This window comes from Engystomops pustulosus, chromosome 1 (genome assembly GCF_040894005.1).
Source record: "Engystomops pustulosus chromosome 1, aEngPut4.maternal, whole genome shotgun sequence".
Lineage (NCBI taxonomy): Eukaryota > Metazoa > Chordata > Amphibia > Anura > Leptodactylidae > Engystomops > Engystomops pustulosus.
In genome coordinates, this window is record NC_092411.1 from 35,778,537 (window position 1) to 35,806,531 (window position 27,995).

Here is a 27,995-nt window from a genome sequence, read left to right on the forward strand (position 1 = left end):
TCAGACATGTTGAAATTCATGATGCCCAGTTCTTTTGGCCCTTGACACCCACATACACTATAGGTCATTGGTGGCAAACCTATGGTGTGGTGCTAGAGGAGGCACTTGGAGCCTTCCCTGTGGGCACCCAGGCCATCACCCAGCACGAAGGTCACTGTTCAGGACCCAAGACGCCCTCCTGAAGTCACAGGCAGCCATGGATGTGCCATGTTCAGCACGATTTTAAAGTGACAGGAGGAGCATTGGATTAGAAACTTTGTTTTAAACCTGTGACAGGAGAAACAATAAGTTACTTTAAATTGGCATTTTGCACTTTGTGAAAAATATGTGGCTTCTGGTTGTAGTTTGGGCAGGTTTGCCATCACTGCTAAAGGTGGTTGGTAGATTCTGCTGAAAGAACGCAATGTGCACTACATCTGATTTTTCGGCTCATAATTGTTTTTTTTGATGCTGAAGACCTTTTGCACAGCATAGCTTGAGTATTCAATTTGTAGCGGTTTTACACCAAGATGCCTTCCACTTTTGGTTCTGGAACTGCTGATTAGGAGCTTTTCTGATACATCCTGTGGGGAACATTTATCAGGGACTCTATGGCAGAAAACTGGCATAGAAGTCCTTAAATCATTGCAATCAATGTTGAAATGCCAGTAATTGCTTTTATTTTTCACTTTGCGCCATCTCCACGTCAAGTGGGCATGATGGGGACTTTGCCAACAGCAGAGCAGGCCAGCTTGAGGCGTTATTGCCCATCTAGACTTTCGATTGTTTGCATGGTTTTTGGGCAGCTAACAACTGCAGTAGTTTTGGCCACTGGCGCACTATAAATCTTTTTAGATCATTTAATTTTAGACCTTTTTGAGATAATTTCAATTTCTTAGAAGCAGAAGTTGAGAAACTGTTTTAAGGGAACATTTTTGTAAGAAAAATACACAAAATTGCAATTTTTTGTTGTGTTATTATTATTATTATATATATATATATATATATATATATATATATATATATATATATATATATATATATATATATATATATATATTTATTTATTTATTTATTTATTTATTATTTATTTATTTATTTTTATTTTTTTTTTTTTTTTTTTTTTTTTTTTTTAGAATATCAGTTTATCTATAGTGCTATTACAATTTGTAAAAGAAATTTCTTGTCTACCCCATAGGAGTATAGCAGGGGATACATTGGTTGTTTATCTACTGTGGCTTCATCTCCGTTCCAGCAGAGAATGATCACACGTTCTTGTTGGTGCTTTGCCCCTCACATGTGATCCCCCTGTAGTAAACAATGAAGGGATAGTTTGCATTCTCCTTGTAAATGATAGTACTTGCACTCTGGTGATTATTGTAGCATGTACCTGTGACTGTACGGATAGTCTGTAGAGTCATCATGCAGAGTCCGAGTAATATGTTCTTGGCCGAGTTTACTGTATTATTCACACACATTTGTAATGCTAGAGAAAAGTGTGATCTAAGTGTGTGTCATAAATCTGATTCCATCTCCCAGAAAATAGCAGTTCACATAAAACGCACAATGTCTCTTCACATCAACCATGGCTCCTGTTATTCTCTGTGTTGTTGTGGAGACGATGAGTAGTAAGGAAAAGTAATGAAGTATTGATGTCCATCCAACAGCTGGAAGTCTGCAAGATGAAAAAAAATAATTTTTAATCGTAGCTTTACAGCTATTTTATAGAATTAGCAAATTGTCATTTCTTTAGTCTACATTACGTTATGTAGGGAACACCGGGTCATATTTCTTTAGTTGACGCAAAGACTACTTAGTAGGGACTTTACAAAGGTTATATGCCCTTGTGAAAATTTTTTAATCTGGTATACTTTCATGGGTAACGTAGTGTTCAATGATACTGTAACTACAGGCTTCATCAGGAGCCATGTCTACAATTGCAGCTCTCAGCCACTACACCCAGCATGGAGTCAACTGCTCCCTACTCTGTGTTTGTATTTTGCTGGGCCGAAACATCTCATTGTGGGCGCGATGTCTTGAGGATTGGCCATTAATCAGAATTTTTGGGCAGTGCCCATATTGTGTACCTACTTTCCAACCATGTAGTGGTCCTGGCCTTACACTAACACTATGGGGCACATTTACTTACTCGGTCCGGAGGAGATCCCGAAAGTGCATTGTAAGACGACAATGCACTGTGCCACGATTCAGATTGTGCGCGATTCAGATCGTGCGCCCGATTTCCTGCATCTGTCGATTCCCCGCTCAGGTCCGCCAGAGTTCACCTTCTTCTTCCTGGTGCATGTAAGTGCTTGGCTTGCGACACAATTTTTAAGTTAAATCCCCGCCCCGGATTTGTGTTGCATGATGGCTGGCGCCAAAATCCGATCGCATGTAACACAATCCCATGCTAAATACCTGTGCCTGCGGCGAAAATCCCGAAATCATGAACAGTTTGACGAAAGTGCTGCCGCGGACCCTTAGTAAATAAGCCTCCATATGTCATTGGGTGGCTAGAAGTTACCACCTTCTCCCTGTTTCAGGATACATGTTAACGTGTGTATTGGGGGGTTTTCGGCGTAATGGTGGATAACTGAATAGCTATCATAATTGTATGGGTAGCTTTAGGTTCCGCTCACACTCATGCTTTTTTATGTGTAATATTTTGTGTTAAGTGTGGTAAGCCAGCTTATAATAAAATAATAGCTATAAAAATAAATAAAATATGCAATGTTATACGTATAAGCATTCATGATTTTGAATGATATTGCAGAGCTTTGAAAGGGATTTTTTGGGGATTAACATTCCGATGACCTATGACCCGTCATCTACAAGAGATGAGTGGGGGTCTGATACACAAGTCCCCTACTGATCGGGATGTAAAATAGTAGTGAAGCATTTCTCTTCTTTATGTCCCTCAACCTAGGATACACATTGTGATTTTTGGGGGATTTTCTCTTCTTCAAGCTGTTCCCTGAGGTTATAATGTCTTTTTTGTTAAGAGTTAAGAAACTGGTGAACACAAACTTCTGAAACTTTAACTGTATGTTATAAAAATGAGTTTGCTGGAAAGTAATTGACTCAGATTCCAGTAAACTGATGGACCTCTTATCTACTGGCGTCTAAGGGTTCAAAGGTTACAAGGTGGAGTAGCAGTAACTGTAGCAGAGATTACATAGGTGAAACTGTCATCAATCTGAACTGTATCTCTTGTCTCTCTCGCTAGATTGGTGATGTCACCCCCGGTGGGCCGTGCCTGGGAGCTCCCTTGGAACATTGAAGCATCATGTTTCACTATGAATGTTAGAAGAGAGGATTTCTAAGCACAGGACGGAGGAGGAGTGAGCTGCTTCATTGATTACAGAACCACTGGATTATAAAGCCTCAAGAAGACGGATTTCTTCCCTTTTTTTTCCCAAGGATTCCAAAATACTCTGCTGTGATTAAATCTGGTTTATCACTGGTTGTGGGCAGTCAGTGGTCTACACCATGTGTCATGTCATAGTAACATGCCGTTCAATGCTGTGGACTATTCTGAGTATTGTTGTTGCCTTTGGAGAACTTATAGCATTTATGAGCGAGGACTGGCTGATCGGCAAAGCAAAAAGTACGGATATTGATAACAGGACTGGCGGGCACCATGAGCCATATCGTCCAACACTGGGCATCTATGGACGTTGCATCAAAGTGCCTAAAGTGCAGTACTTCAGGAGAGACCCTCTTTGTGGTCCCTATGCCGAGCATTTCAGTGAGATAGCTAGTGGTTTCTGGCAGGCTACAGCTATCTTTCTTGCCGTGGGGATATCCATCCTGTGCATTGTAGCTTTTGTCTCGGTCTTTACAATGTGCGTGCAAAGTGTAATGAAAAAAAGTATATTCAATGTATGCGGGCTGCTACAAGGAATTGCAGGTACGTGATCAATAGGTGGAATCTATATATTTATCTATCTATCATCTCGGTGATGTGAAACCTACTACCACTCCCAGCATGCCAAACCATAGCACTAGGAAACCTCAGGTTGAAGACCCTTTTATCTAGATACAGGTTGAGTTTTATTTGACTTGTCTTGAAGACCTCTCACTTTTCTCTAAAATATATCTCTTTGGTAATTTTTTCATTCATTTTTATGTTCTTATGTGCAAGTGCCTTAGGTTTTAGATATAAATGTGTTATGTATTGGGTACTGATGTCCTGAAGATGCTGTGTGTGGACCTTTATGGCTCCACATGTAGAAAATTATTTGACAAAAGGGGAACAGATTTAAAGAAGTGAAAGCCATGGTACACAGAAATAACCTTATACTTGCTATAGATCATTCCCAAACATTCTCAGCAAGGTGGAATGTGATGTATAAGCAATTGTCCTCGTAGAGTTGTGAGTGAATCTCCCAGGTCTGGTCTTAGCACCTAGAGCTACTATAGTATCAGCGCAGAGCAGGAAGGGGACTTTCTCTGAGATGGATTATTACCTGCTTTACCTCAAAGGTCACCTTGGTTATTACATGGTAACGGTTGCTGCCTGTCAGGAACTTGTCAATATTTGCAGGCGGTAATCTCCTGTGTTCTCATCAGCTTTCTTCCTGACTGTAATTGGCTGAACCACAGCACAAGTATACAGATTTCATAAAGAAGATTATTATGTATGTATGGGGCGTCAGGGCACAGTGCAGCTGTTTATCTACTATAGTATTATATAGTAGTGTATGTATGTATGTATGTATGTGTGTATATATGTATAATATATGTATATGTGTATAATATATGTATATATATAAATATATTCTATTTATTAACATTCTAGAGTATTCTATCCATCTTTAATATCCATTTATTTACAGTCTATAGTATCCTAATTACAGTATCTGACCTACATATTAACCATTAGCTATAGAATGATTTATATAGACATCTTTCCATACTTACTATCTACAGCATTCAATATCTGTTTACAACTACAGTATTGGATTTATCTGAATAATGTATCTTATCCATCTATTATAGCGTGTCTGTCATTTTTAGCTGCTGACAGGTTAAATAAATGCTAATTTTATGAATGCCTTTTGACAGCATTCTGAATCATTTCAGTAGTTTATAAAACTTTATTTTGCATTACCCACCTCCCTGCCAGCAGCTTGTGGTGAGTCCCAGGGGAGGGGGCAGCTACAGCCTGTGTGTCTCCTCATGCATTCTACCTCTTCCACGTCCCCCTCCCTCCCATGCCTGCACATGACAGGTAGAGGGGTGGGGGAGGGAGCTGGATGTGTGTGGAAGAGAGGGGACTGAGACAAAGGCTGCTGCTCTTCCCTTCTACTGGGACTTGCCACACGCTGCTGGCAGGGGGCCAGGTAATGTGATATACAGTTTTCTAAAGTACTGAAATGATTCAGAATGCTGACAAAGGCATTTTTAAAATCTACATAGTATAGGCTATTGGAACCGGTTACCAGCTGAAAAATGCCATTCCTGGTGACAGGTTCACTTTTAAGTCCTCTTTCTACAGAATTCTGTATCTGCATCATAATCTTCTATACGATATCCATCTCTATTTACAGTATCTTCTATCATGTCCTGTCTGTTGTGTATATGTATCCATGTGCAGTATGTCACATATCTACCTAATAGATGAGAACTTACCTGGAACTTCCGAGAGGCTTCTGCAGTCCTGAAGATAACTATTGAGATATCTCCTGCATCTGCCAGGCTCTCATTCCTTACATGTTGTTTGAGGAACTGAACATGCCATGTCTTTATTGGACATTGTTCCCCATAAAACCTCACCATGTTCTCTACATGACCTTCCCTCAGCGTCCACTTGCCAAATGTTGACTCGATGATCTATCTTTGTCTAAACTATTTAATCCACTTATACAAGTGATTTCTTTGTGTATATAGGGGTTAGAAATGCTTCTTTTTGTTTTTATGTAAAAATGTACTGACAGAAACTAACTAAAAACAGGACTCCTAAGCACATCCAGACCAAGTAGCAATTAATCCGAGTAATGCCATGTTATTATCTGGAAAAAGTTAGTATTAGTAGGTCCTCCTATCACTAGCCGTTCTTCTGGAGTGTGAGGACAAACACGAGTGGTACTGGCGACTGTGTGATCTGCGGACAGGTGTCACCGGGCCTGAGGGAAGCCAGAGGACCAGGAGGAAATGAGATTTGGTGCGGGCTCAGGCTGATGACAGACATGTTTAAATGATAGCAGTCTGCTTCTATTTTAGCTGCATGCCTATGGAAATTCATATCGAGGGGTAGCTCTTACCACATGGCACGGCCTAATAAGATTAAGTCCACAAAGGAGCAGGATCTGACATTATCTAGCTGTGAAGAGACATCTTACAGACAGCCGCTTTGTCTCCCACTCATTTTCTCCTTCTAGTAACATAATTGGAGAGACCTCTGTGGTTTGTGCTGCTCACATGTTGCTGACATGTCTAGCGATCTCCAGAAATAGGATCATGAACCATTTCACATGTTATGGTAGATTGTGTGTTTATGCAACTTTACTGAAAAATTAGAGAAATTATTAATTAAACCTTGAGGCATGCAGTAAAGGAAATCTACTATCAAAATCCAGCATGATAAACTTACTCATATATCTAGGCACCGTGACTGTGGTTATCCTCTTATATTTGCTATTCACAGCCTCCTTCCTTCTAAAATCAACTTTTCAAATTATGCTAATGAGTCAGAAGGACTATAGAGGGGCGTTACATTGCAAAGAAAGCTGACTTGGGCTACGTGAACATAGTTGCCCATGTGCTATGCACATGTATATCAATGGCCACTGTAGTGTAACTAGAAGAGGCAGGGCCCCATGGCAGACTTCTGAATGGGGCCCTCCTCCCCCGTTAAAAAAATATAAATATTTGTATACTCACACAGGTAAGTTATAATCACACAAAGTATACATACATACATACATACATACATACATACATACATACATACATACATACAGCAATATGAAATACAGCATATGCACCCATTATCTGCTGGGGCCCCCTGACACTGTGGGCCCCATAGCAGCTGCTATGATTTCTACCACTGTAATTACGCCACTGAATGGCCACACAACCGTACTTTACATGGACCCATGTATGAGCCAACTGCCCGATTGTAAAAAATATATTGCAGGTCCTGCCAGTGCTTGTGTCTTGGGCAGTGAGTAGATCTCACACCCCGATGACAGGTAGGTACATATGCAGGTGGCCTTAATATGTGCAGATTATTAATATGATAAATCTATAAAATATTGTATATGCCTATGTAGATTAACATAAAAATCAGTGCAATGGGCCGTTAAATAACCACATGCTGCAGAACTGACTTGTACAATGAATGAGGGTTAATTAGCCTTTATCAGAGTGAAGGAAAAATCATGGGGTCACTAATTAGTAATCCGATCCCACAATCCCACTGTCAGGATCCTGGCAGCCGCCATCCTATTTATCTAGGTTTCTCTCCCTGAGTAAACACAGCTGAGTGGTAAGATCTCCCATGTGCGAAGCACAGAAGCGTTTTCATCCAGACCATTGTGAGACTCTTTGTAGGGTTTTCTAAGCACTTCACATTCACGTCTCGAGTCATTTTTTTTTTTTTTTTGTCCACATTTCACTTTATGGAAACAGTTTGTTCTTTGTGTTCCTGTGATCCAGCAGAAGCGGAGTCTGGAAAGTTTTACATTTTACGATTGATGTGAATTTACCAAATAAGAGAACCTACTAGATAGCAGTAAATGATGAAACGTCTGCATACAAGAGAAGTTCCTCACATTTCTCACTAAGTAGTAATTTTCCTGGTGGAAACCTGAGATTTGTATTTTTGTACTGACCAGCGAGGAGGACACAAGTCTAACTATTTGTGTACTGCCTTGTACCCATTATCACTGGCAGCGGGGGCAGATAAGATAAGGAGGTCGGCATCTTAAAAGTCGGCTGACCAATTCTATGCAGTGTTATCAAAAAACTCCTAGTAGGACGACTATCACCATTGGTCCTACAGACTTTTAATGGAGGGCTAGTGCACTAATGTTGCATTAAATCAGAGTATCTCATCTGTCGGACCCCCTCCCCCCAGTGATCATGTATTTGTCACCAGAATGTGAATGATTTTACAAGACAAACACTAAGGGTGATGTCACACATGACTTTTTTAGGCCGTTTTTGGGCCATTTTTAGTTGATGCGTTTTCAGATCGTAAGAAAACGCATCCGTTTTTAAAAATTGATGCGTTTTTTACGATCTGAAAACACACTAACTAAAAACGGCCCAAAAACGCCATGTGTGACATCACCCTAACAGATTTTTAAGGCTTGGTTCACATTACGTTTTTGGCATACGCCGGGAAAGCTGCCAATGTAGACGCTGAGTGTATCCATTAACATCTACTGGTAGTTGGAAGCATAGTTGTTGCCCTTGTCTGACCACTTTACAACGTAGCTACTGAAAAAGACAGGATGTAAAGTTTGTACTAAGCTATTCCTTTGAGTCTGGTTACACGTACTCCTTTCATTACGTTTCTAAACGCATGCAGCCAATAACCAGCACCCGGTGGAAATGTAAGACACCGGGTGCTGGTTACCCACTTCATGCATTTTCATAAAATTGCATATGTGATCCGATCATGGCATGCGCCCGTGTGCCTGCACTGCGTTTCTAAACTCAATGCAATGAATATGTGTGACCGCACCCATTCCATCCAGCTCCCTCCTGCTGAGCGCCAAATTCAGGAGGGAGTAGTTTTCACTGGGCGACGTATCCCGCCATATAAGCATGCAGTGGAGTATGCCTGTACCATACGTTGTAAGGACACGTTACCATGTGAACCCAGTCTAATGTGTGTCTAAGTGTTGGCACAGAATATTAGATCATTTATAGATATACAGTACAATAAGGTCCTGTCAGAGCGGTTTCCCAAGTGGTGTTTTTGTCAAGTTTTTAAACACAAACAAAATGCAAGTGGAGGGGGTTTGGCCAAAACGTATATGCGTTTCCAATTAAACGCATTCGTCTTATGGGAAACATGCTTTGTATTGCAGCGCAAACGTATTCATTTGAGTGGCTGCCAAGCCATGTGGCAAAATGAAAAACGGGTCACTGATAAAGGGGTCGTATATTTGACCATTCAGGTCCCAATCCAGTGATGAAAAGTGAATAATTCATCACTCATGAATTGGTAAAATGGAATATAATCTGTCCGATCTGCCATTTCAATACATTTATGCTGCTATCATGCCATCATATTAAGAGATAAATGCACTGAAATCATTTGATTGTCGACCTTCACTACTGTAGTGAAATATAATCCCTCTTTGTATACACTGAGGTGGTGTTCTCTCTGAAGAATTTCTTTGCATAGCCTATTCTTTACAGGTTTACTGAATTTATCCTCTGTGAAAGGCAAGCAAATGCATTGTTTTAGTGTAAGGAAAGTTAATTATTTCTTAAGGTGGACTTAGAGGGAGATTTATCTGAAGTGTCTGAGAGCAAAACAGTTCTAGTTGCTCATGGCAACCAATCGGAGCTCAGCTTTCATTTTATAAACTGCTGTGGGAAAATGACAGCAGAGATGTGATTGGTTGCCATGAGCAACTAGCATAGTTTTGCTTTGGTATTTTCGATAAAACTCCTCCGTATAGTATTATAGTGCACAAAATTTATCACTACGCTTAATACTGAATGATAACTCTATTGTAGATTATATGACAGTTTTGACACTACAGAGCTGTAGACAGCGTTGGGTATTGGTTCTGGGGATCTGTGTTACCATTTATTTGTGTGTTTTAGTAGTAACAGGACTGTGGAAAATGCATTTATATTTCAGAATAGTAGTTGGATTCGGTCTGCTCTGTGAGATCTCTTCATTGTACTGCAGCACTTAAACTCGAAAGAAACTGCTGTACTATTTAAACAGAAGCACTGAAGAAGGGGGGGGGGGCGCCTGAACAGCAGTACACCTGTGCACCAGAGCTACAATCCTGGAATTTAAAGGTTTTACTTCTCCTGATACCAACAGCAAACACAGAGGTATGGTTACACACATCTCCAGGGGTGCCACCCAACATCGTCAGCAGCTTTGTATGGTCAAAACTGTTGACAGGTTTCCTTGAAGATTGTCTAGTCTCACAGAGCATGCCACCAATATCTATAGAGGAGATATTATAATTGATGGTTTATCAATATATGATCAACACCTGGTGCTCAAAGCACCCGGTCATATACACAAGGCATGAAGCCATAAGCTGCTCTGTATACTGCAGACCATCAATTAAAAGTCCTGGACAACCCCTTCAACTCTAATTGCTCATTAGCTCCACCTCAGATAATATGGCTGTCCTCATAATCAGTCAGTGGAAACAATATAAGGTGATACATTACAATTCGCCAACTCTTAAGATGCAGATTGTACGTCACTGTGTATTAGAAGTACATTGGCATTCAGTTACATAGTTTATAGACCTCTTTCCCTGACCACAATTACGGCGCTCTGTCTGTCGGAAAGAATATAGCTGGTAATCAATCAGGTATTTTCCTAATTCTGGGAACAGTCGCTCGCTTTCCCAGATTTTGAGGAACTTCTGTTAAACATCTGACCTCTGGGCACAGAAGAAATCATGAATTCGTCAGTTGCAGGATCCAACTTGTGCCCTGACACATCTTTTGAAGGCTTCATGGAAATATATCAATGACGTATGTACAAAATAAACTACATAATTGCGAAAGAGCCAACATTCTTCCTGGTCCACATTGATGTGGCTTAGAAAAAGTTTTGCCAACAACTTCATCAGGTCGTTTGTTTCTGTGTATTTGTTTCCAAGTCACAAGTCTGATGAATGATTCAGACTACATAGAAATGGGAGAAGCTTCTGACTTATGGCAACGTCTTCATTACAAAAAATATACATATAAAAAGTCAATAATAGAAAAAATTCTTATTGGTAATTCAAAAATTTAGAGTGAGCCAAAAATGATACCTTATGGATTTCATAAAAAAAATAAAGAGTTACTAATGTTTAGGTTCTTTTACCTCTCCAAGCACTGCTGGTTTGAAGAAGCTTGGACCCCTGGTGATCATTTAGGAATGTTGTACCAAGTCCAATTTTTTATTCCCTGTACACTAGATATCGGATGACAATCTGCTCAGTGGCGGGTCCGACTGCTTCAACTTTCACAATCACAAGAATGGGGGTTCCAAATTTCACAAAGTGGCAGGATGAGCATGCTTCTTGCTGGTCCATTCAGTGTTGGAAACCGTCAAGCTCATTGCTTGAGTGTCACTGGCACCCTCATATATGGCAAGTGGTAGTACTGGATTTTTTGGTGTGGTATTCATTGGAGCAGCAAGACATGCAATTCCAACAATTGGTGAGAATGGGACCGCTGTTCACGTAGTTAATAGGGCACCCAGCATACAAACACCCACCAACCTTATCCTATATCCTGGGGGAGGCGGTTTAATAACTGTTCTTGGTAAACCCTTTTGACCAAGTGAAACCCCACATCCTAAACGGCTCATGAATGTGTGCATAATGGGCCACAAACTGATGAACATAATCCCATATTACGGCCCATTGCAGCCAGGTAGGCATAAGCGGTTGACCTGCTTCACATATCGAGTAGGAAGAAGCCGAGAAGGGACAAAATATCTGTGTGTCTTTACTACACCCCTTACTCCATCCCAACACAGTATAATTTTCCCCTCATATTGTGTCCCCCCAGCTCCCTGTCACATTGTAGCTCCTCTGATATTGTGCCCCCACCAGCTCAACCTCTTATTGCACCCCCTCTTACTGTGCCCTCCAGCAGTTCCCCCTCTTATTTTGACCCCTCACCAGCTCCTCCTAATATTCTGCCCCATGCAGCTCCCCCTCTTACCCCTCCCCTAGCAGCTCCCCCTCTTATTGTGTCCGGCTCTCTGCATTATCACTGTAATATGCTCCAGATACCGTCAGTTGATGTCCCGGCACATACGTCCCATAAGGCAGGACTGCAGGACAGCAAAGAACGGTCTGAAACATGGTACTGTAACAGCCTGTGAAGCCGGGGCATAGAGGGCTTCTGTAACAAGCCTATAGCACATCAGGCTCATTAGTATAGTTATAAAAGCTGGATAATAAATATAAGAATATTACCACAGTCACGGATATATGAATATGTGTCCTGCGGTATCATGCTTGACTTGGATAATAGATTTCCTTTAGGGTACAATCACACATACCGCTAGTGCAGGGGGTCGTGAAAACGCGTTGTGACCGAGGCACGCCCCCATTGCGTTGTGCTTGTAAATGCTGCGCTACCGGTACATGTCACCATACCCTTAAGTGCAAAAAGGATTCAAGAGTGTGAATCATCGCAGGGTCAGAAGGATTTTCTTGTGTACCATTTTGTCCTTTGATGTGGCTTCTATGTGTTTTGTTTTAAATATATTTTGAAGTGCGCAACTTTATGATGTGGTTTAGGCAGAATCTCTGTTATAGGTAGAGTAAGGTTTATGCACCCAGCGCTATTGTTTGGCAGTGCTTTTAGTGTAAGTTGTTGTATAAGACCACTTACTGATATCTTCATAAATATTACATACTGGTGTGTGTGGCCTGTGTATTCTGTATTACTCCGCTATTAGGATGCCTGTTAAACCCATACAGCAAACTTTGTGCATTCCCTTTGTGTGCGATCAGTTTACACCGCACTGTATGATTTCACCTCTGGAGCGAGTTTATTAATGCCACATGAGTAATGCAATTATCTTTTGTTTGTCTAGGTGTATTTTTATGGTGTTGGCTGATTTAAGCCACGGCCACCCACCAATGCAGTCAGGATTCCCAAGCTCTAAGGTTCAGGGCTTTACATTAGTTAATCTCTCTGTTTGTTTGGCAGCATGTCCCCGCTGAGCCGTGCTGTAACCTACACAATCTCTTTGCTTAGTTTCCTAATTTTCGTGTAGAGGAGAGGTTTATGGGATCTATTTAGATATTATTGCTGTGCTGATAAGAGAACATGTAGCTTCCCTGGCACCATAACACATCCTATTGGGGCACATTTACTAAGAGCCGTGCAGCCTGTACTATGTGCAGGTTGCCTGTGTATAGTGCAGAGGGCCAGATTCTGGATTTCTGGTGTCCATTCTTCATGAATCTGGCACCCCCTGCACTGCGCCGACAGAGTGCACCACCTTTTACATAGGACGTGGGACACAATTCTGTCAGATTTGCATGTTAAATCTGGCGCACGTTCCAATTGAGCACCGGGACGACCTCTTCAATGCAGAAATTTGTCGCGTTCAGACACATCTTAAAAACCTGTGCTAACAGTTTGCACTGGAAATCATATGCAAAGTCCGACAGAAAACTGGCACACGGCCCTTAGTAAATGTGCCCCATTGTGTCCAAAAATAGGATTGCTCTATTTTGAATTTTTACACATTCATCCACCTTTTCCATCACCCTCTTGTCTGCAGTATTTCCTGCGTGTAAGGAGCACATAGGGTTGGTTAGTGAAGAGTTTTCTTTTGGGGATTGTGATGGAGCTGCCTGAAAAGATGGCACTTTCCAAACATGAGTGCTTCTTGTCCACATAGCTGCTCGTAGTCCATTGCATCTTTCATCTCCCTCTTCCTCCTCTTTTTTTCCAATCTGCGCTCAGCCAACAGGCTGCAGAGCACTTGAAACAACTAAATCTTCTGTGGCACCTATAAACACATTTTTGGTGTTACTTTAAAGAGAAGTGTGTTTCTATGTTCCACAGGCACGGATATATCCACCATTACAGGACATCTACCATCAATGCATCGATGAACGGGGGACACTTACTCCTAGGTTGAGGAATTGTGGCAGTGGTAATCTTCTTATATTTCTTATTCATGGCTTCGTTCCTTCTAAAATCTACTTTAAAATTATGTTAATGAGCCTGAGGGGTGGGGTTTCCAGAGCCCTACGGTTCTACAGAATTACAGGCCGTTAAAATGAGCAGAACATGTCTCGACCTCCCTTTGCTTGCTCTTTCTCCTCCCTGCCTGTGTAATCTAGCAGCAGAAGGAGTTGCAGGGGGAGGGGGGACCTGCTTTGCTCATTCTGAAAAGACATCACTGTAGGGCTCTGGTAACACCTCCCAGAACGTTCATGCTCATTAGCATAAGTTTAGAATGAAGGAGACCACGGATAACAAATATAAGATAACCCCGGTCACTGTGCCTGGACCATGTATTACGACGCTGCACATGAAAATCTTATTCCCAACTATAACTTAAACAGATTTCTCTGGTTTTGTGGCTGCTAGAAACACACTTAAAGTTACACCAGAACTGTGTTTCTAGGTGCAAAGGTCCCAATAGCCTTTTGTAACTAGGACTTAATTTCGGGCCCTATATGGTAAGTCAGAGAAATTTTGCTGGGGCTTATTTTTGGAGATACACAGTATGAGCTTTGATTCCGCATCTTATATAATACAGAGGTACAATATGAACACTATTCAGGCACAGAACCATATTGCGGGCATGTGCAGGAGCACTTTGGCTGTGTCTACGCTGGCACCTTGGCTTCTGTTCCTTACAGGTGTCATGACTAATCTGTTTTGCAATAGATTTTGACGGATCCTGTTGCCCCCTAATGGATCCATCAGGTTTCCATTATATTGGCTGGATAGAATACTGTAGCATGCTGTGCTATTTTGGCTGCCAGAAAGCACCCCCCGTCTTGGATCACTAAAGAAATTTTAGTCAAGACTTGATGGCTGCCATCATCTCTATATTATCTGATATTGCACCCACAAATGGCACATACAAAGGGGTAACTGGAGCTGCCCAATTGTTCAGTGTTTATGAAAGGTCACATTTCAGAAGAGATTATTCATTACTGGAAGTCTTCCCAATGACATCTGGTTTTTGCCGAGAGAATTACATGGGGATCTATGACTAATAAACCTCACTGACTGTGTAACAAAAGACCCTTTTCCACAGTTCCACTTCCATTCTGTGCCCTGGTATATGACCAGCCTGTCGGTCCTAGGGAGCAAGCAGAGTACAGGGATCTTACCTAAACTCTCATTATTCTCTGGATTATATGTATTTTCTACATCTTTTTCAGTGAAAACTGGATTAGCAGTGTTTCTAATGCCACAGTGCAATAGTTAGATAAGAATAGACTTTGTAGGTCTGGAAATTGTGTAACCTTTAAAAAAAAAAAAAACAAAATCTAATAATATTACCAAATATACTCGAGTATAAGCCGGCACAAGTATAAGCCGTGGCCCCTAATTTTACCACCAAAAACTGGAAAAACCTATTGACTCTAGTATAAGCCGAGATTGGGAAATGCATTGGTCACAGCCCAAGTCCCAGTATATAGCCAGCAAGCCCCAAGTAGTATACAGCCATCCCTCTTTAGTATATAGCCAGCCAGCCCCCTTTAGTAGCCAGTCAGCCCCCAGTTTGCCCAGCACTTTAAAAAAATAAACGTACATACTCACCTTTGGGTGGCCCCGATATCTGGCGCGGCTCCCCGATGCCCTGGTCCTGCGGCTTCTCTTCTGTCTTCTCTGCGATGCTCCGGTCCCACTGCTGATTATTTGTACCTTGCATGGAAATTTGCAGCCATTTCTTGTATCAACCTAGTCATGTCACTAGGCTTCTTGAAAGCCAGATAATGATCTAGACGGAGCGGGTTCATTAAGGTAGCACTAATGCCAGGTTTTCATTTTCCTACGCATTTCATCCTTGTACAGATTATAGCATGCTTCCTAGATGGACTACATTTGGACTTGTACTTTCTATGCCAAAAAAAAAAACCAACCCATTTTTGCAATTTAATCTGAGGTGCGGCCTGTGTAATGTAATTATCTCCATTTATGATTGTGCAGCTGTAAGGTAATACTATTACATGCAGAGATAATCTGGTGCCATATTGTAATACTGTATATTATCAGCTATAAGCAGGAACCTTACACTTCCTAAGCCGTGATCTGTGTCTATGAAATGTGTATCTTTCTACCACACACGTATACACTGTTGATTTTAGTGTATGGCTAGAGACAATGTAATCGCTGTGTACATTACGTTGGCAGGAAGCCAACTATGTGTCATTGGGATAGTTGAGTGTTTGTCTCTGTTCCACCCCCAACTGAGTGTGTCAACCAGCCGAGAGGTCAGGGACTAGAGCAATGGTCTTGTTTCTATTTGGAGGGCGGTGAAACATTAAAATAAATGTTGAAACATAAAAAAGTTTCAATACTGCTAAAAAATCTAAAAGCAATAGTATTTCTCTATAGAATTTATTATTATAGATGGAATATAACTCAATCCAAACAGGTCCCTTTTACAAGATGATTCTAAAAACATGGCTGTTTTCTGCCAAAAATATCCCACAAGAGAATCTACCTCCTCCACCAAGCATTGTAATCTTCTGGCAGCATGTTCCAACCTACCTTATGCCATTTCCAAGATATTTCCAGTTTAATCTGTATGCTAATGAGGCATTTCATCACAAAGAGGATAACTATTCCCGCCTTTATCACTTCCCACTTCTTCCAGTGTCGCTCTGTGCTTCTCACAAGACAAACCTACTTCTCTAAAGGATGGGGAAGCAGGAATAACAGTGCTCCAGGTGCTATGGGCACACCCTAGTGACCAACTGTCCCATTAGCATACGGATTGAAATGGGAAGCTCTCTGAAACAACCTAATAGGCAGAAAATTTATAGACGGTTTTTGGAACAAAGCCGCGAAGTAATTTTTTTTTTTTTTAATGATATTATGAACTCCTTCTGTATCTTGCTGGGATGTGCTATGCAGATTCACCTAGTTGTATATGTTAGGCTAGGCATGGTATCATGTGGTTTGTGATGTTGGTTGTCACCATGTTAATAGTTTCCTCTTTTTACTTTCCAGGTCTTTTTCTTATACTCGGCCTCATCATATACCCTGCTGGATGGGGATCCCAGAAAGTCATCGGTTACTGTGGACATTATGCCTCTGCATACAAACTTGGGGAGTGCTCCTTAGGGTGGGCTTTCTACACGGCCATTGGAGGCACCGTCCTTACCTTCATTTGCGCCGTCTTCTCTGCACAGGCCGAAATTGCCACCTCTAGTGACAAAGTTCAAGAAGAAATAGAAGAGGGAAAGAACCTTATATGTCTGCTTTAATGAGCAAAGCGTGAATGACCTTGGAACACTTTAGAGACTTCATAAAGGGATCATCATGTTTACATGCCCCACTTCTTGTATGACAGGATGATGCTCCTGATGCATCGCGTATTGTCATGCATTGACTTATGCGACTTTATCCATCAAGTGGAAAGGGGTCCTAAACCAGGAGATGGGACCAGAGATGTGATTGTATTGCTCAGCACATGGAAATGAAGTGCATAGACTTGTGTACAGTACTCGCCAATGTTCTGATCCTTCAGCTTCCTAAAAGTCACTTTAAAACTGTAATCTCTCCTTCTCCTATCAAAAAGCTAAAGGTGTATTTTTGGACATAGTAGGATTTTTTTTTGGGGAATTTCCTTTTTTTTTTTTTCTCTAATTTGAAGCCACTGCTTGTTGAAATGTTTGTGCCACTAATCTCGGTGATTGTAAACTGGAAACTTGTACTTTTCTCATGTGGTTCTTTTATGTGGTGGAAACAGATGTTTAGATACATATAGAATTAATAATTTTAGGTATGGAGAGAACCACTGCATTAACAATGGGGGATATTCTTAATACAGTTATACAAGTTGACTTTTATAGGGTATTACAGTAATGAAAACACCCTCATGAATAACGTCCTTCATGGTAGTGTCTCCAGATTAGTCATTGTAGATACGGAGCCACCTCGTCGTATTGGTAAATTTTATGATGTTCACAGTTCATGTGATCGAGTGTTCGGCCAATTTTCTTGGCTTTTTTTGGATAATTTATAACAACAAAATGTCATCTAAATGGATAGACCCTTGACACCACCCGAAACAGACCCATTATAAGTAATTGGAGCCTGATGATCACAGTATATCGAATCTGTCTCCGCGTCATGGTCTTCGTCTTAGTGACTCTTCCTACAATGTGCTGCAGGGAACTCGCACAGGTTCTGTAGCTACAGACTGTAATGAATGTACTAAACTTATATGTGCACACGACTTAAGCTATAGAAACAGCACACTAATGACCCTTGGTTAGTAGTATGTATGCGGTTAGTTTGCTGGGGGCATCCAAAGCACATTGCATATATTTAACCTTTTTTAAGAAGGGACCAAATATTTGGTGCTTTTTGTTTATTCTTACAACATCCCATTATTAATACTAGATATTGAGGTATGACCAGAATGGATGTAATTATAAATCTAGTACCGGTGCCAGTCTTTGGGCCCAGGATCAATTCTATAAACCAATACAAATAGTAATCAATATGACCATACACCTTACACAGCACTCTAAGCTATTCCTCTGACCCCCTTCTCTTACACATGCACGCTTAGCCCACTTGGTTATACTTTTTATTATCACTGGGGAGAAGGGAATATGTCACTATCACACATTTCTGACCTGAAAAACAAAGATAGGGATCATTGAAATTCAGCGTACCAAGTCCTCCTTTCCTCCAACATCTGTCATCCTAGGAGAGAAGGGTGAATCTGCCAAGGTAACTGCTTGCCTTGCACTAAGCATTTGCAGTACAGATTTAGTAGAACTAAAGACATAAACATGAAATTAGTATTATCTCTTAGGCCCCTTCTACACTAGCGAGTGTGATGCGATGAACTCGCATCACACTCGCAACGCAAGCTGCCGGGAACGCACGGCCCAAACCCTGCACCGCGGGAGTGAACTGACATGCTGAGTTCACTCCCGCGGTGCAGCGTTCGGGCCGTGCGTTCCCGGCAGCTTGCGTTGCGAGTGTGATGCGAGTTCATCGCATCACACTCGCTAGTGTAGAAGGGGCCTAAGGCTCCATGCCTAATAGTTTTTTTGCCGTGTTTCAGCGCCAAGTACACATCCTTATGTTTCTATACACTCCCCCCAAGTATAAGACGACTGCATGAGCCACAAAACACACCATGTTGTGTGTAGCCTAAAAATTACACAAAATATCTAGGCATAGGTCATGTGCCAATTCTAGTAAAAGTTTACCAGGATGTTTTGTGACCTTCATGTATCTTCAGAAGTCAGTATTACTAAAAATCAAAGCACAACTATACATATTCTCCTAAAAGAATGGAGCTCCTTCAATGCCGTCATCTTATGGAACACACCGCCATTTGTTTATGTCAGTTTTATCTAACATGGTATAACATGGTACCTATTACTGAGGGGCGGTAATATGGCCATGGACATAAGTCTTTCTGTGGGGAGTCTTTTGGTGCCTTAAATTCCTGTGGGAACATTCACATATATGCCTAGTAGATATGAGCGAATTATCCAAGATTCGCTTTGTTGAAGCTAGCCACCATTTTAAAAAAAAATTGTCCAAAGTCATTTTGGTGCCTGAAAATGGCAGATTTGCACTGAAACATCAAACCAACAAAAAGATTTGCTCATCTCTCTTGCCTAACATATTTTATACAAAGTTCTCACTCCTCAACCTTAGTCCTAACTGCATCATATAAAATGGCCGCCAAGTGTCAACATCTCTGAGGTTATATCTTGTAAACCATCTCTAGGTCAAACTAGTCCCCAATAACTTATCCCTTTTTTTTTTTGCCTTAAAACAGTGCAATCTGAGGGATCAAATGGAACAATGCCTTGTGTTTCTATTGTGAAACTGTCCCTCAGGATGTCTGTATTGTGGTAAATCTGTGGACGCAAGCCAATTATTGTCCTGTGCCATAGGATTTCTTGTTCTAAGTAATCTGTAGTGCATTTTAAAGAAATAAAATATAGATTTGGGTCTGTGTTTAAAGGAAAAAGAAAGAAAATAAGTGCAATACAATATGAAGTATTATAAAGTGGTAGGCTGCAATGTTTATCTGAGGCCTAGGTACAGCAGAGGCCTCCATGTTGTGTGGTGAGGTAACGCATCATTTTTTATTATGTTGTTGGCTGGCCATAAACAAAAGAAACATGTCAGACAATCTTCAGGGTGACATCTGCCATAAGGAGTCCTCCATACACAGTAGATGGTTGGCCGGTTCAGCCAATATTAATCTGCAATGTATGACCTACCTTAGTTTACCATGAATATTTATGTGCCTCCCTATCCTGCGTCCTATACTGTTCTGTGACCACGGGTTCTCTAACATTCATTAAAGCTCAATACAAACTATTGTACATACTTTTCTAAAATGCCACAACCAAAATGTTATGCTTTTGATACTGTGAGTTTGGGGTCCTTTTAAAATAGGCAAAATGAGACTCTTGTAATGGAAAATTAAAAAAAAAATACATTTAATTAAAAAATTGATGCTGTGTTTGTGTTTACTTTTATTTTTTTGTGAGATCACAAATGATATTATGTTATTATGCAGATGAACATGTGCATTGCCCATGAGCTAGCCTCACAAACTGCGTTTAAATCATGGCACCATAGCCTTGTATTGGGTATGTCCATGGTGCAGTGCATGCCCGTGAGGTACCGTGAATTACAGCTCCTGGAACCTGTCTATTGACCGCGACAATTGTATAGACCAATCTCTCCAGAGAGCTGAATTATCAAGGGAAATATGCTTTAGGTGTGAAAAGAGCTAATCATTAGCCTCTTCATGTTTCTGAAGTAGATGAAAGGATCTCTGAGGATTTTCTGATACACTGCTCACTACAGGTGAATGAGCAGAGAAAAGGCACCGAGACGCTGCTTATTGAAGTATATTACACAGTTTAGTATTAATTGTGTAAAGGAGAAAACTCCAAGGTCCTAATATTTTGAAATATAGTCTGGCCAAAATACAGGGCATGTTGCTTATTTTGCCTTAGGGTGATGCCACACGTGCTGTTTTGTGGTCCGTTTTAGAGCATCCGTTTTTGACCGTTTGCCATGAATTTGTCTGCTTAATACCAGCTTATCTATTAAGAGAACGGTCAAAAACGGATGCATTTTAAAATGGACCAAAAGTGCCGCGTGTGGCATTACTCTTAGGGAAGCTTTCCTTTTTTATGCAGGTTTTTATGCAGCTTATGGAGTTGTTGGACATCCATCAGGTTAGAGGTATAGGTTCAGATTATCGTGATATATAATCACACATTCACAGACCTGCTGTACTCCTATGACTAAGGACTGCAAAGGTCAGAAACGCGTCAGATTTTTTATCCTCTATATTTGCAACTGCTGTTTTCCATGAAATAATAAAGACAAACCTTTGACTCAAGCAACAGTGAGTGCGGACCTCGTCCTTTTCAAGTTTCTATAGGGGTATAGGTTGCTTATTTATAGCTCACTCATTTTCCTCCATTCTGGGGTCCTGGTCAGTTGCTGCTGTTACCCTAACATACATAAGTCTGTATTGTGGACCCTGCTGTATAAATTATGTACACTCTATATACGATACTAATCATTGTCACATGGTAACCGTACAGTTCTGCTACAGGGCTGGGTTTTTGGCTTGTGTTTGTGTTTCCTCCAGAAACTCCAGTTTCCAACCACACAACAGAAACCCACTGATGGGGAGTTTTGGATTGGGAACGCAACTTGTGATGATGACACCATGTGCTGTGGAATATGTTGGCGCTATATGATTCAGAAATAGTGTCAAAGGGTGTCACAACTAGTGATGAGCAGACCCGAACCACAATGTTCTGGCCACTGTAACCCGAACCAGGACTTCGGTCAGAAGTTTGGATTCATTGTATGGCTCGCCCCCCCTTTCTCCATCGGTAACACCCCGAAGGGAATTTGGCCAAACCTGAACGGCTCCACTTATCCCTAGTCATAATACAAGGAGGCTGACATCCTACTGTCTCACATTCACACTAATATAGAAGGAAAAGCAAACTTTTCCCCTAATGTTCTGTTAGTTTGTGGTTAACCAGCTCGCCTCAGATTCTTTCCTCAGCCTCTCACCGCCGTGTCCAGCTGTGGCATTACACTGGGAAATTATTTTTACAGCTCAAGCATTGGGAATGGAAAGTGTGATGATTTCTATCATAGTCTCATAGAGGACCTTATGACTCCTGTCTCATAGATTTCATAGATGTTTCATTTTATTGTAATAGTTTCGTCCTAGGAGTGAATAACGTAAATGTAAGTGTGGAGCTACCCCTGCGCTCAATTCCAGTTTTCTTAGGAATTGAAGAGTAACAGGATTGAGTTTCCCTTTGGGGTAAAGGTCTGTGAGAAGGGCTTGTCATCCATACACAATGTGGCAGTGATTTATAACAGACGCTGATCCGAGCGCTGCAGATATTAATACTTTCCCTTTAGTTTCAGAGTGGTAAAGTAGAAAAATAGCTTAGATTTCTGTTTCCTGTGGGGCTACGGGGCCTCGTAGTAGTGGAGGTCTTTGTGCAGCCCATTGAAGGTGGTGGGTTAGGACTAGTGGAGCCGAGCAATGAGCTGTAAAGAAAGTTTCTGGCAGGAATGTGGAAATTGGGAGGTCAAATGTATCTGTTTAATCCTCCAGGAACCTCATCAATGTGCCATGTTATAGCATTTGTCATGTTGCTCATACATGTAATAGGAACAGTAGGGCCTGTCAGATGGTTAATGTGACATGTGGTTTAGTGGAAATCAATATCATGTTATGTTATAGGGATCACATGGCCCAGTAGTTAAGATGTTATGTCTACCGCATATCTGCACAGCTGAGGCTAATAGCAAATGGCACGGGCTCCAATAATGCTGAGGCGATGTCTGGATTAGTAAAGTGGTTATCAATTGTCACGTCCATCCAACCTTTGGCCCCAAAACCTTGCTCATCATCTCTTACGGAGCTACGGTATATGGCAGCTGCTTTGTCCACACGTACATGCGTCTATCCATGATAAAAGTTAGCATAGATGGCAGGATGATGGTGCACAGCCTTAGTAATATATATTTAATGGCTACACAATGATATCTGCCACATTGTACGAGCAACGTGAGAAAGATGAAGGAACCGAGCAGTTTCAGCCTTTCTAGGGGGAAAACCCAAAGTGCTGAGGCCATTATGGACCTGATGGTCACATGATTAATGAAGTGATCGAAACGATTCACATACTAGGGGGCTGCTGATTGGACTAACTAGATCCAGGATAGCACTAACACTGGCTGCAGTCACAACAACAGGTTAGAAGTACAAAAAGTATAAAAACTAACTCTCCCAACCTTTTGATAATAAGACACATAAGCGAATAATCAAATCTCCAAACATGCATTCTTAAAGGGATCCTCCAGCTCAGGCTGCAATGATTCATTAATATCCAATGAGAAGATCCATGTGCTATGTACCATTTTATCAGGAACTAGGCACAAGGATCTCCCTCACATATTTCACCTTGGGGGGGGAGAGGAAGTGCACAATTGTGAAATTACAACCACTAGAACACATCCCTATTGGTTCTGGTTCTTGCTGCAAAAGTGATATTCCCACAGAAGGAAATATGGGATACACTCCATGCATTACGGACAATGGGACTGCAGGAGATCAGATGACTGGTACTGGAAGCCCTATAGAAGGGTAGTGGATATCTGTGGATAATGGAAACACGTAAAGAATTTAATCAAACCTGATGTTTCGAATGTTTGCTTTCTCGAGATGCAAACTATGGATCCATACCATGGTATCGTCGGTGTGTAAGGTCCATTCACACACCAGATCTATCTATTTGTTTATCAGAGGGAAATAACAGTTGTGCATATGATCCCATAGAAATGAACATGTCCGTCTGCTATTTATTGAATGAAAGGAAAGCACACAAACAAAAAGAGGGTTTTATCTGCAGGGAGGCCAAAGAGGAAGCATAAGGCCCCTTCCACATTTGCGTTGCAGATCACGTCAGAGTCTGATCAGGGTGCGATCAGGGTTTGGTCAGTGACTGACATTTTTCATCAGAGTTCAATCAGTTTCCAGTCAGAGTTTGTTCAGTGCCTCAGGACTGAGCTCTATCTTTTCTATGGCAATTGAGGCACTTGCATTGCACTTGCACGTGTCTCAGAGTGTGATGCGTTTTTTATGTCTCTCCATAGACTTGTATGGAGCGTCTTTCACTCACGCGACTTGCAGAGGTATAGCATGCTGAGATTTAAACGCACGTTGAAAAAAAAACATTTTTTTTAAAGCGTGCAAGTCTGAAAAAACCTGTTGATTACAATGGGACAGAGTGCAATGCAAGTTCTGCACGTGAAAAGCATGCACAGATCACGCACATGAAAAATGCAAGTGTGAAAGGGGCCTATTACTGGTTCTTACATGAGCTCCCCTACAATTTATAGATTCCTAAATCAAAATGGGGCACATTTACTTACCCATCTGCTCGAGTTCGCCAAAAGTGAATTGTCTAACGATAATGCACTGTGCCGCGATTCACTAAGATCGTGCGCCCGATATCCTGCATGTGTCGCTTCCCCGCTTGGGTCCGCCGGAGTTCACCTTCGTGGTGCATGTAAGTGCTTAGGCTTGCCTCACGATTTGAAAGTTAAATCCCGCACTCAGTCCGAATCAGTCGGATCGTCTGCTCCCCGATTTGTGTGGCCTGGAAGCCGATGCAGCTGTGCAAAAAAACGATCGCACGCAGCCCAATCCCAGCGCAGACACCTGTTAAATACCTGTCAAAGCCGTGCAATCCCCAAAAACTGTGAACAGTCCAACGAACGTGAGTTCCGTGACCCTTAGTAATTGAGCCCCAATTTTTCGTAGATTTAGGAAAGACAGCCAAACAGTATGTTCTCTGACTGTGTAAGTCAAATTAAAAAAAAAAGAAAATGACCCCAGTCCATATAACTGCAGCTTATCTGGCAACATCTGAATGAAATCTGGTGAAAACATCTTTTTAATAATGATCTTATTAAAAACTAGTGGGGGAATTATGTTTTTGTCTTCTGATGACATCATCATTGTTTTCTGTGGGACTTTCCAACAAAGACTTCATTGTATCCCAATGTTTGGCTTTCTTGTAAGTTCTAGTAACTCCTTTGTATGGTGTATAATTAGATCTTTCTTGTAATCGGTCTTGTGTTCTTTCATATTGTTTAATGGGCTAAGATTTTCCTTTCTTGGCCATGGTGGCAGCAACAATTACAGTCAAAAGTTCACTCTGATTCCAGCACATGGAGGCTTCCAGTAGTAACTGGTATTTATGCTAATAAGTCAGTGAATGCACCTCTTTGTTTCCCTGCATATAATGTACTCTATTGTCACTGTGACAGGTAAATGGGACATTCACAGTGTGAACCCTTCATATAATCTCCAGTAAAAGTGGAGAATCATAGGACGCTTCAGAGGTGGGATCCTAAAGGGAATCTGTCAGCAATTTTGACTACACAAAGCTATAGCCAGTGTTGGGTTTTGGCCCTGGAGACCTATGTTAACATACTTTTGCGTGTATTAGTGGCAGCAGGATTGTAAAAAAATGGATGTATATTCCAGGATTGTAGCTGGACACTGTCAGCATCTTTGTATGGTCACAACTGCTAGAAGACTCTCCTTAAAGGAAATCTACCACTTAATTTAACCACCATTGCACCCCCAGTGCTTTGCAGATGATAAAGTGCTTTTAGGAAACCTACCATTTGCATTATGAACCAAACATACCTTGAGAATGCTGTCGCTACACTGATGCAAAGACATATTTTGTTTAACCTCTAAACCTGAGTGGTTTTGCTGAAAAAACTATTATAAAATTATGATAATGAAGCTCTGTCACTCCTATGGCCACCCCGGCGCTTCTCCTCACCCTAATTATGCCCTGCTTCAGCCTTGTCTTGCCCAGCATAAGCCAATAATATCACTATTTTGTCCCTGACAGGCACAAGTAATCAATCGCTGCACCATCCTTCAGCTGCTGTGAATGAGTCTTTCAGCTCAGGTTGATTAGTCCTGTCTGGACAGTTCAGGCAGCTCTTTTATGTACAGAAGCAAGTCTTCACCCAGGTTTTCCAAGGTCCTGAGTTTTTTATAATTGTTTTTTGAGCAAAACCACTCATTTCAGGGGTTAAACAAGATATGTGCCTGCATCCGTGTAGCTACACTATTCTCAAAGTATGTTTGCTTCATAATGCCTCAAATCAAATGGTAGATTTCCTTTAATACATTTATTATATATATTACACTAATATCACTGAAGTGGTCGGGGGGCATCAAAGGAGCACCCCTGGACTCTTATAACCCACCCGCTGCCTCCTTACTCCTGATGTCATTGCATGTGTGACTATGTCCAGGAGCCGTCTGATGCCATTGGGAGGAGAGGAGCGGAGGAGGTAGCAGGCGGGTATGAAGTGATGCCCAAGCCCAGAGGGGTGGTGTGTACTTATAAAGTTGCCTATCACATAAAAAATGATGCTTTGAAATATAGTTTACAATACAGTATGGTGAATTTTATTTTAGCAGGTCTGGCTTTGGGATCTGAAGACACCACCTGAACACCAAAAATCTTCATAGTTATGGTAAGATGTATAGTATTGGTAACAATGTACACACAGATCTATTACAGTATTCTTGCCCCCGAGTGGCTCTGGTACTACTATGGGACTGCACAGTAATGTATACGTGGAGTAAATGGAGTGGCAGCAATGAAAAGTATTATTAGGGCAATTGTTAGTCCTCGTATCTCAGATTAAAACGTCAAAGTATTTGCAAAGAAAGGAAAAGGAAATGTGCATTATTATATATATAACACTATTAGCAGCGGGCAGTAATAGCATCCTACAACATACTTTTAGCTTTAGTCCACAATTCAGTTTTTATTGATCCTCTATTCTTCACCAATTGGGTATTAGAAGAGATTGTAGAATTAGATATGGTCTATAGAGTAGAGTGCCATACATTGTATAGTGGCTTTTCCTGGTATTGCAACTAATTCCCATTCACATGGATTTGTCTCATTCACATAAGACATTCTGATCCTGATAGCCGAGGTGAATTAGGAAAATAGTCCTATAAGACTCCTAAGATGACTATACACATTCACTTTAACTAAATAACTAATAAATGGTGTGGGATGGTCGACCATTTAAATACTGTATAACAGGGTGCCATAAGTGGGTTTTCTGGATTCTGATACATGATTTCACTGAAGTGGATGACATCTGTAGCATATGGGTTACACTGTGACTGTCACCAGATTTCTCTATGGTTTAACAGAGGGCAATTTCACTATTAGGAAAGGACAACTAATGCCATGTATGACGCTGCCACCTATTGGCCGTGTCAGGGTATAACACACAGTGCATAGTGAGGCACAAATACTGCTTCTTAATAGGATGCAGGGGCGTAACTAGGAGAGGCAGGGCCCCATAGCAGACTTCTGAATGGGGTCCCCTTAAAAATGAACATGTCACTCATATTTTTACACACATTTATAGACCTACATACATAAACATACAGTTCTTCATTCATACACACAGATATACACTTGCACACATTGAGCATATACACATCAAATACAGTATATACACACACCATACACAATATATATGTATAGCATATATATATACATCACAGATACACACACATATACAGCATGTATACATCACATATATGTTATATTCATCAGCATTATACATGTATAATGGTGCATATCCTCCATTCCTTAATGTCACATCAGATGACGGGGCCCCCAGACACTGCAGGCCCCATAGCTGCTCCATTCATCCCTATATGATGGGGATAGCCGAGCTCTGTCCCGCACACAAGTGGCTATTTTTGCAGCCTATGTGTTATTGCAGTGTGTATTCTGACAATAAATATGACTGCTGAGCCACACACAGAAGCAGGGATAGGACCCCCTCCATGTTTCTGTGTCTCCGGCTGATACACGGCCCATGGAAACTCGTGATGCTGTCAGTATGAGCCAGTAAAAAAATAAAAAATGAAAATGTATACAAGCTGCAAAAACACAGGCTAGCGTCTGGTCCGCAAAAACATTTGTGTGCAAGAGGCCTTATTCAAGTGAATAGGACTGATCTGTAATACCAAG

At 41.2% G+C, this 27,995-nt stretch overlaps 1 protein-coding gene across 3 annotated transcripts in view; it reads left to right on the plus strand.

Annotated features, from left to right (window-relative positions):
* The window catches only part of LHFPL2 (LHFPL tetraspan subfamily member 2), a 78,305-nt gene extending 57,078 nt beyond the window's left edge, over nt 1-21,227 (plus strand). For all 3 annotated transcript variants that reach the window (XM_072137815.1, XM_072137824.1, XM_072137834.1), the window contains 3 exons: nt 3,206-3,889; nt 16,861-18,679; nt 18,900-21,227. In XM_072137815.1, the coding sequence (XP_071993916.1) occupies nt 3,469-3,889; nt 16,861-17,117 (678 nt within the window). In that variant the 5' untranslated portion in view covers nt 3,206-3,468 and the 3' untranslated portion in view covers nt 17,118-18,679; nt 18,900-21,227. The remainder of the gene's footprint in view (nt 1-3,205; nt 3,890-16,860; nt 18,680-18,899) is intronic.
* Nucleotides 21,228-27,995: the final 6,768 nt, after the last annotated feature.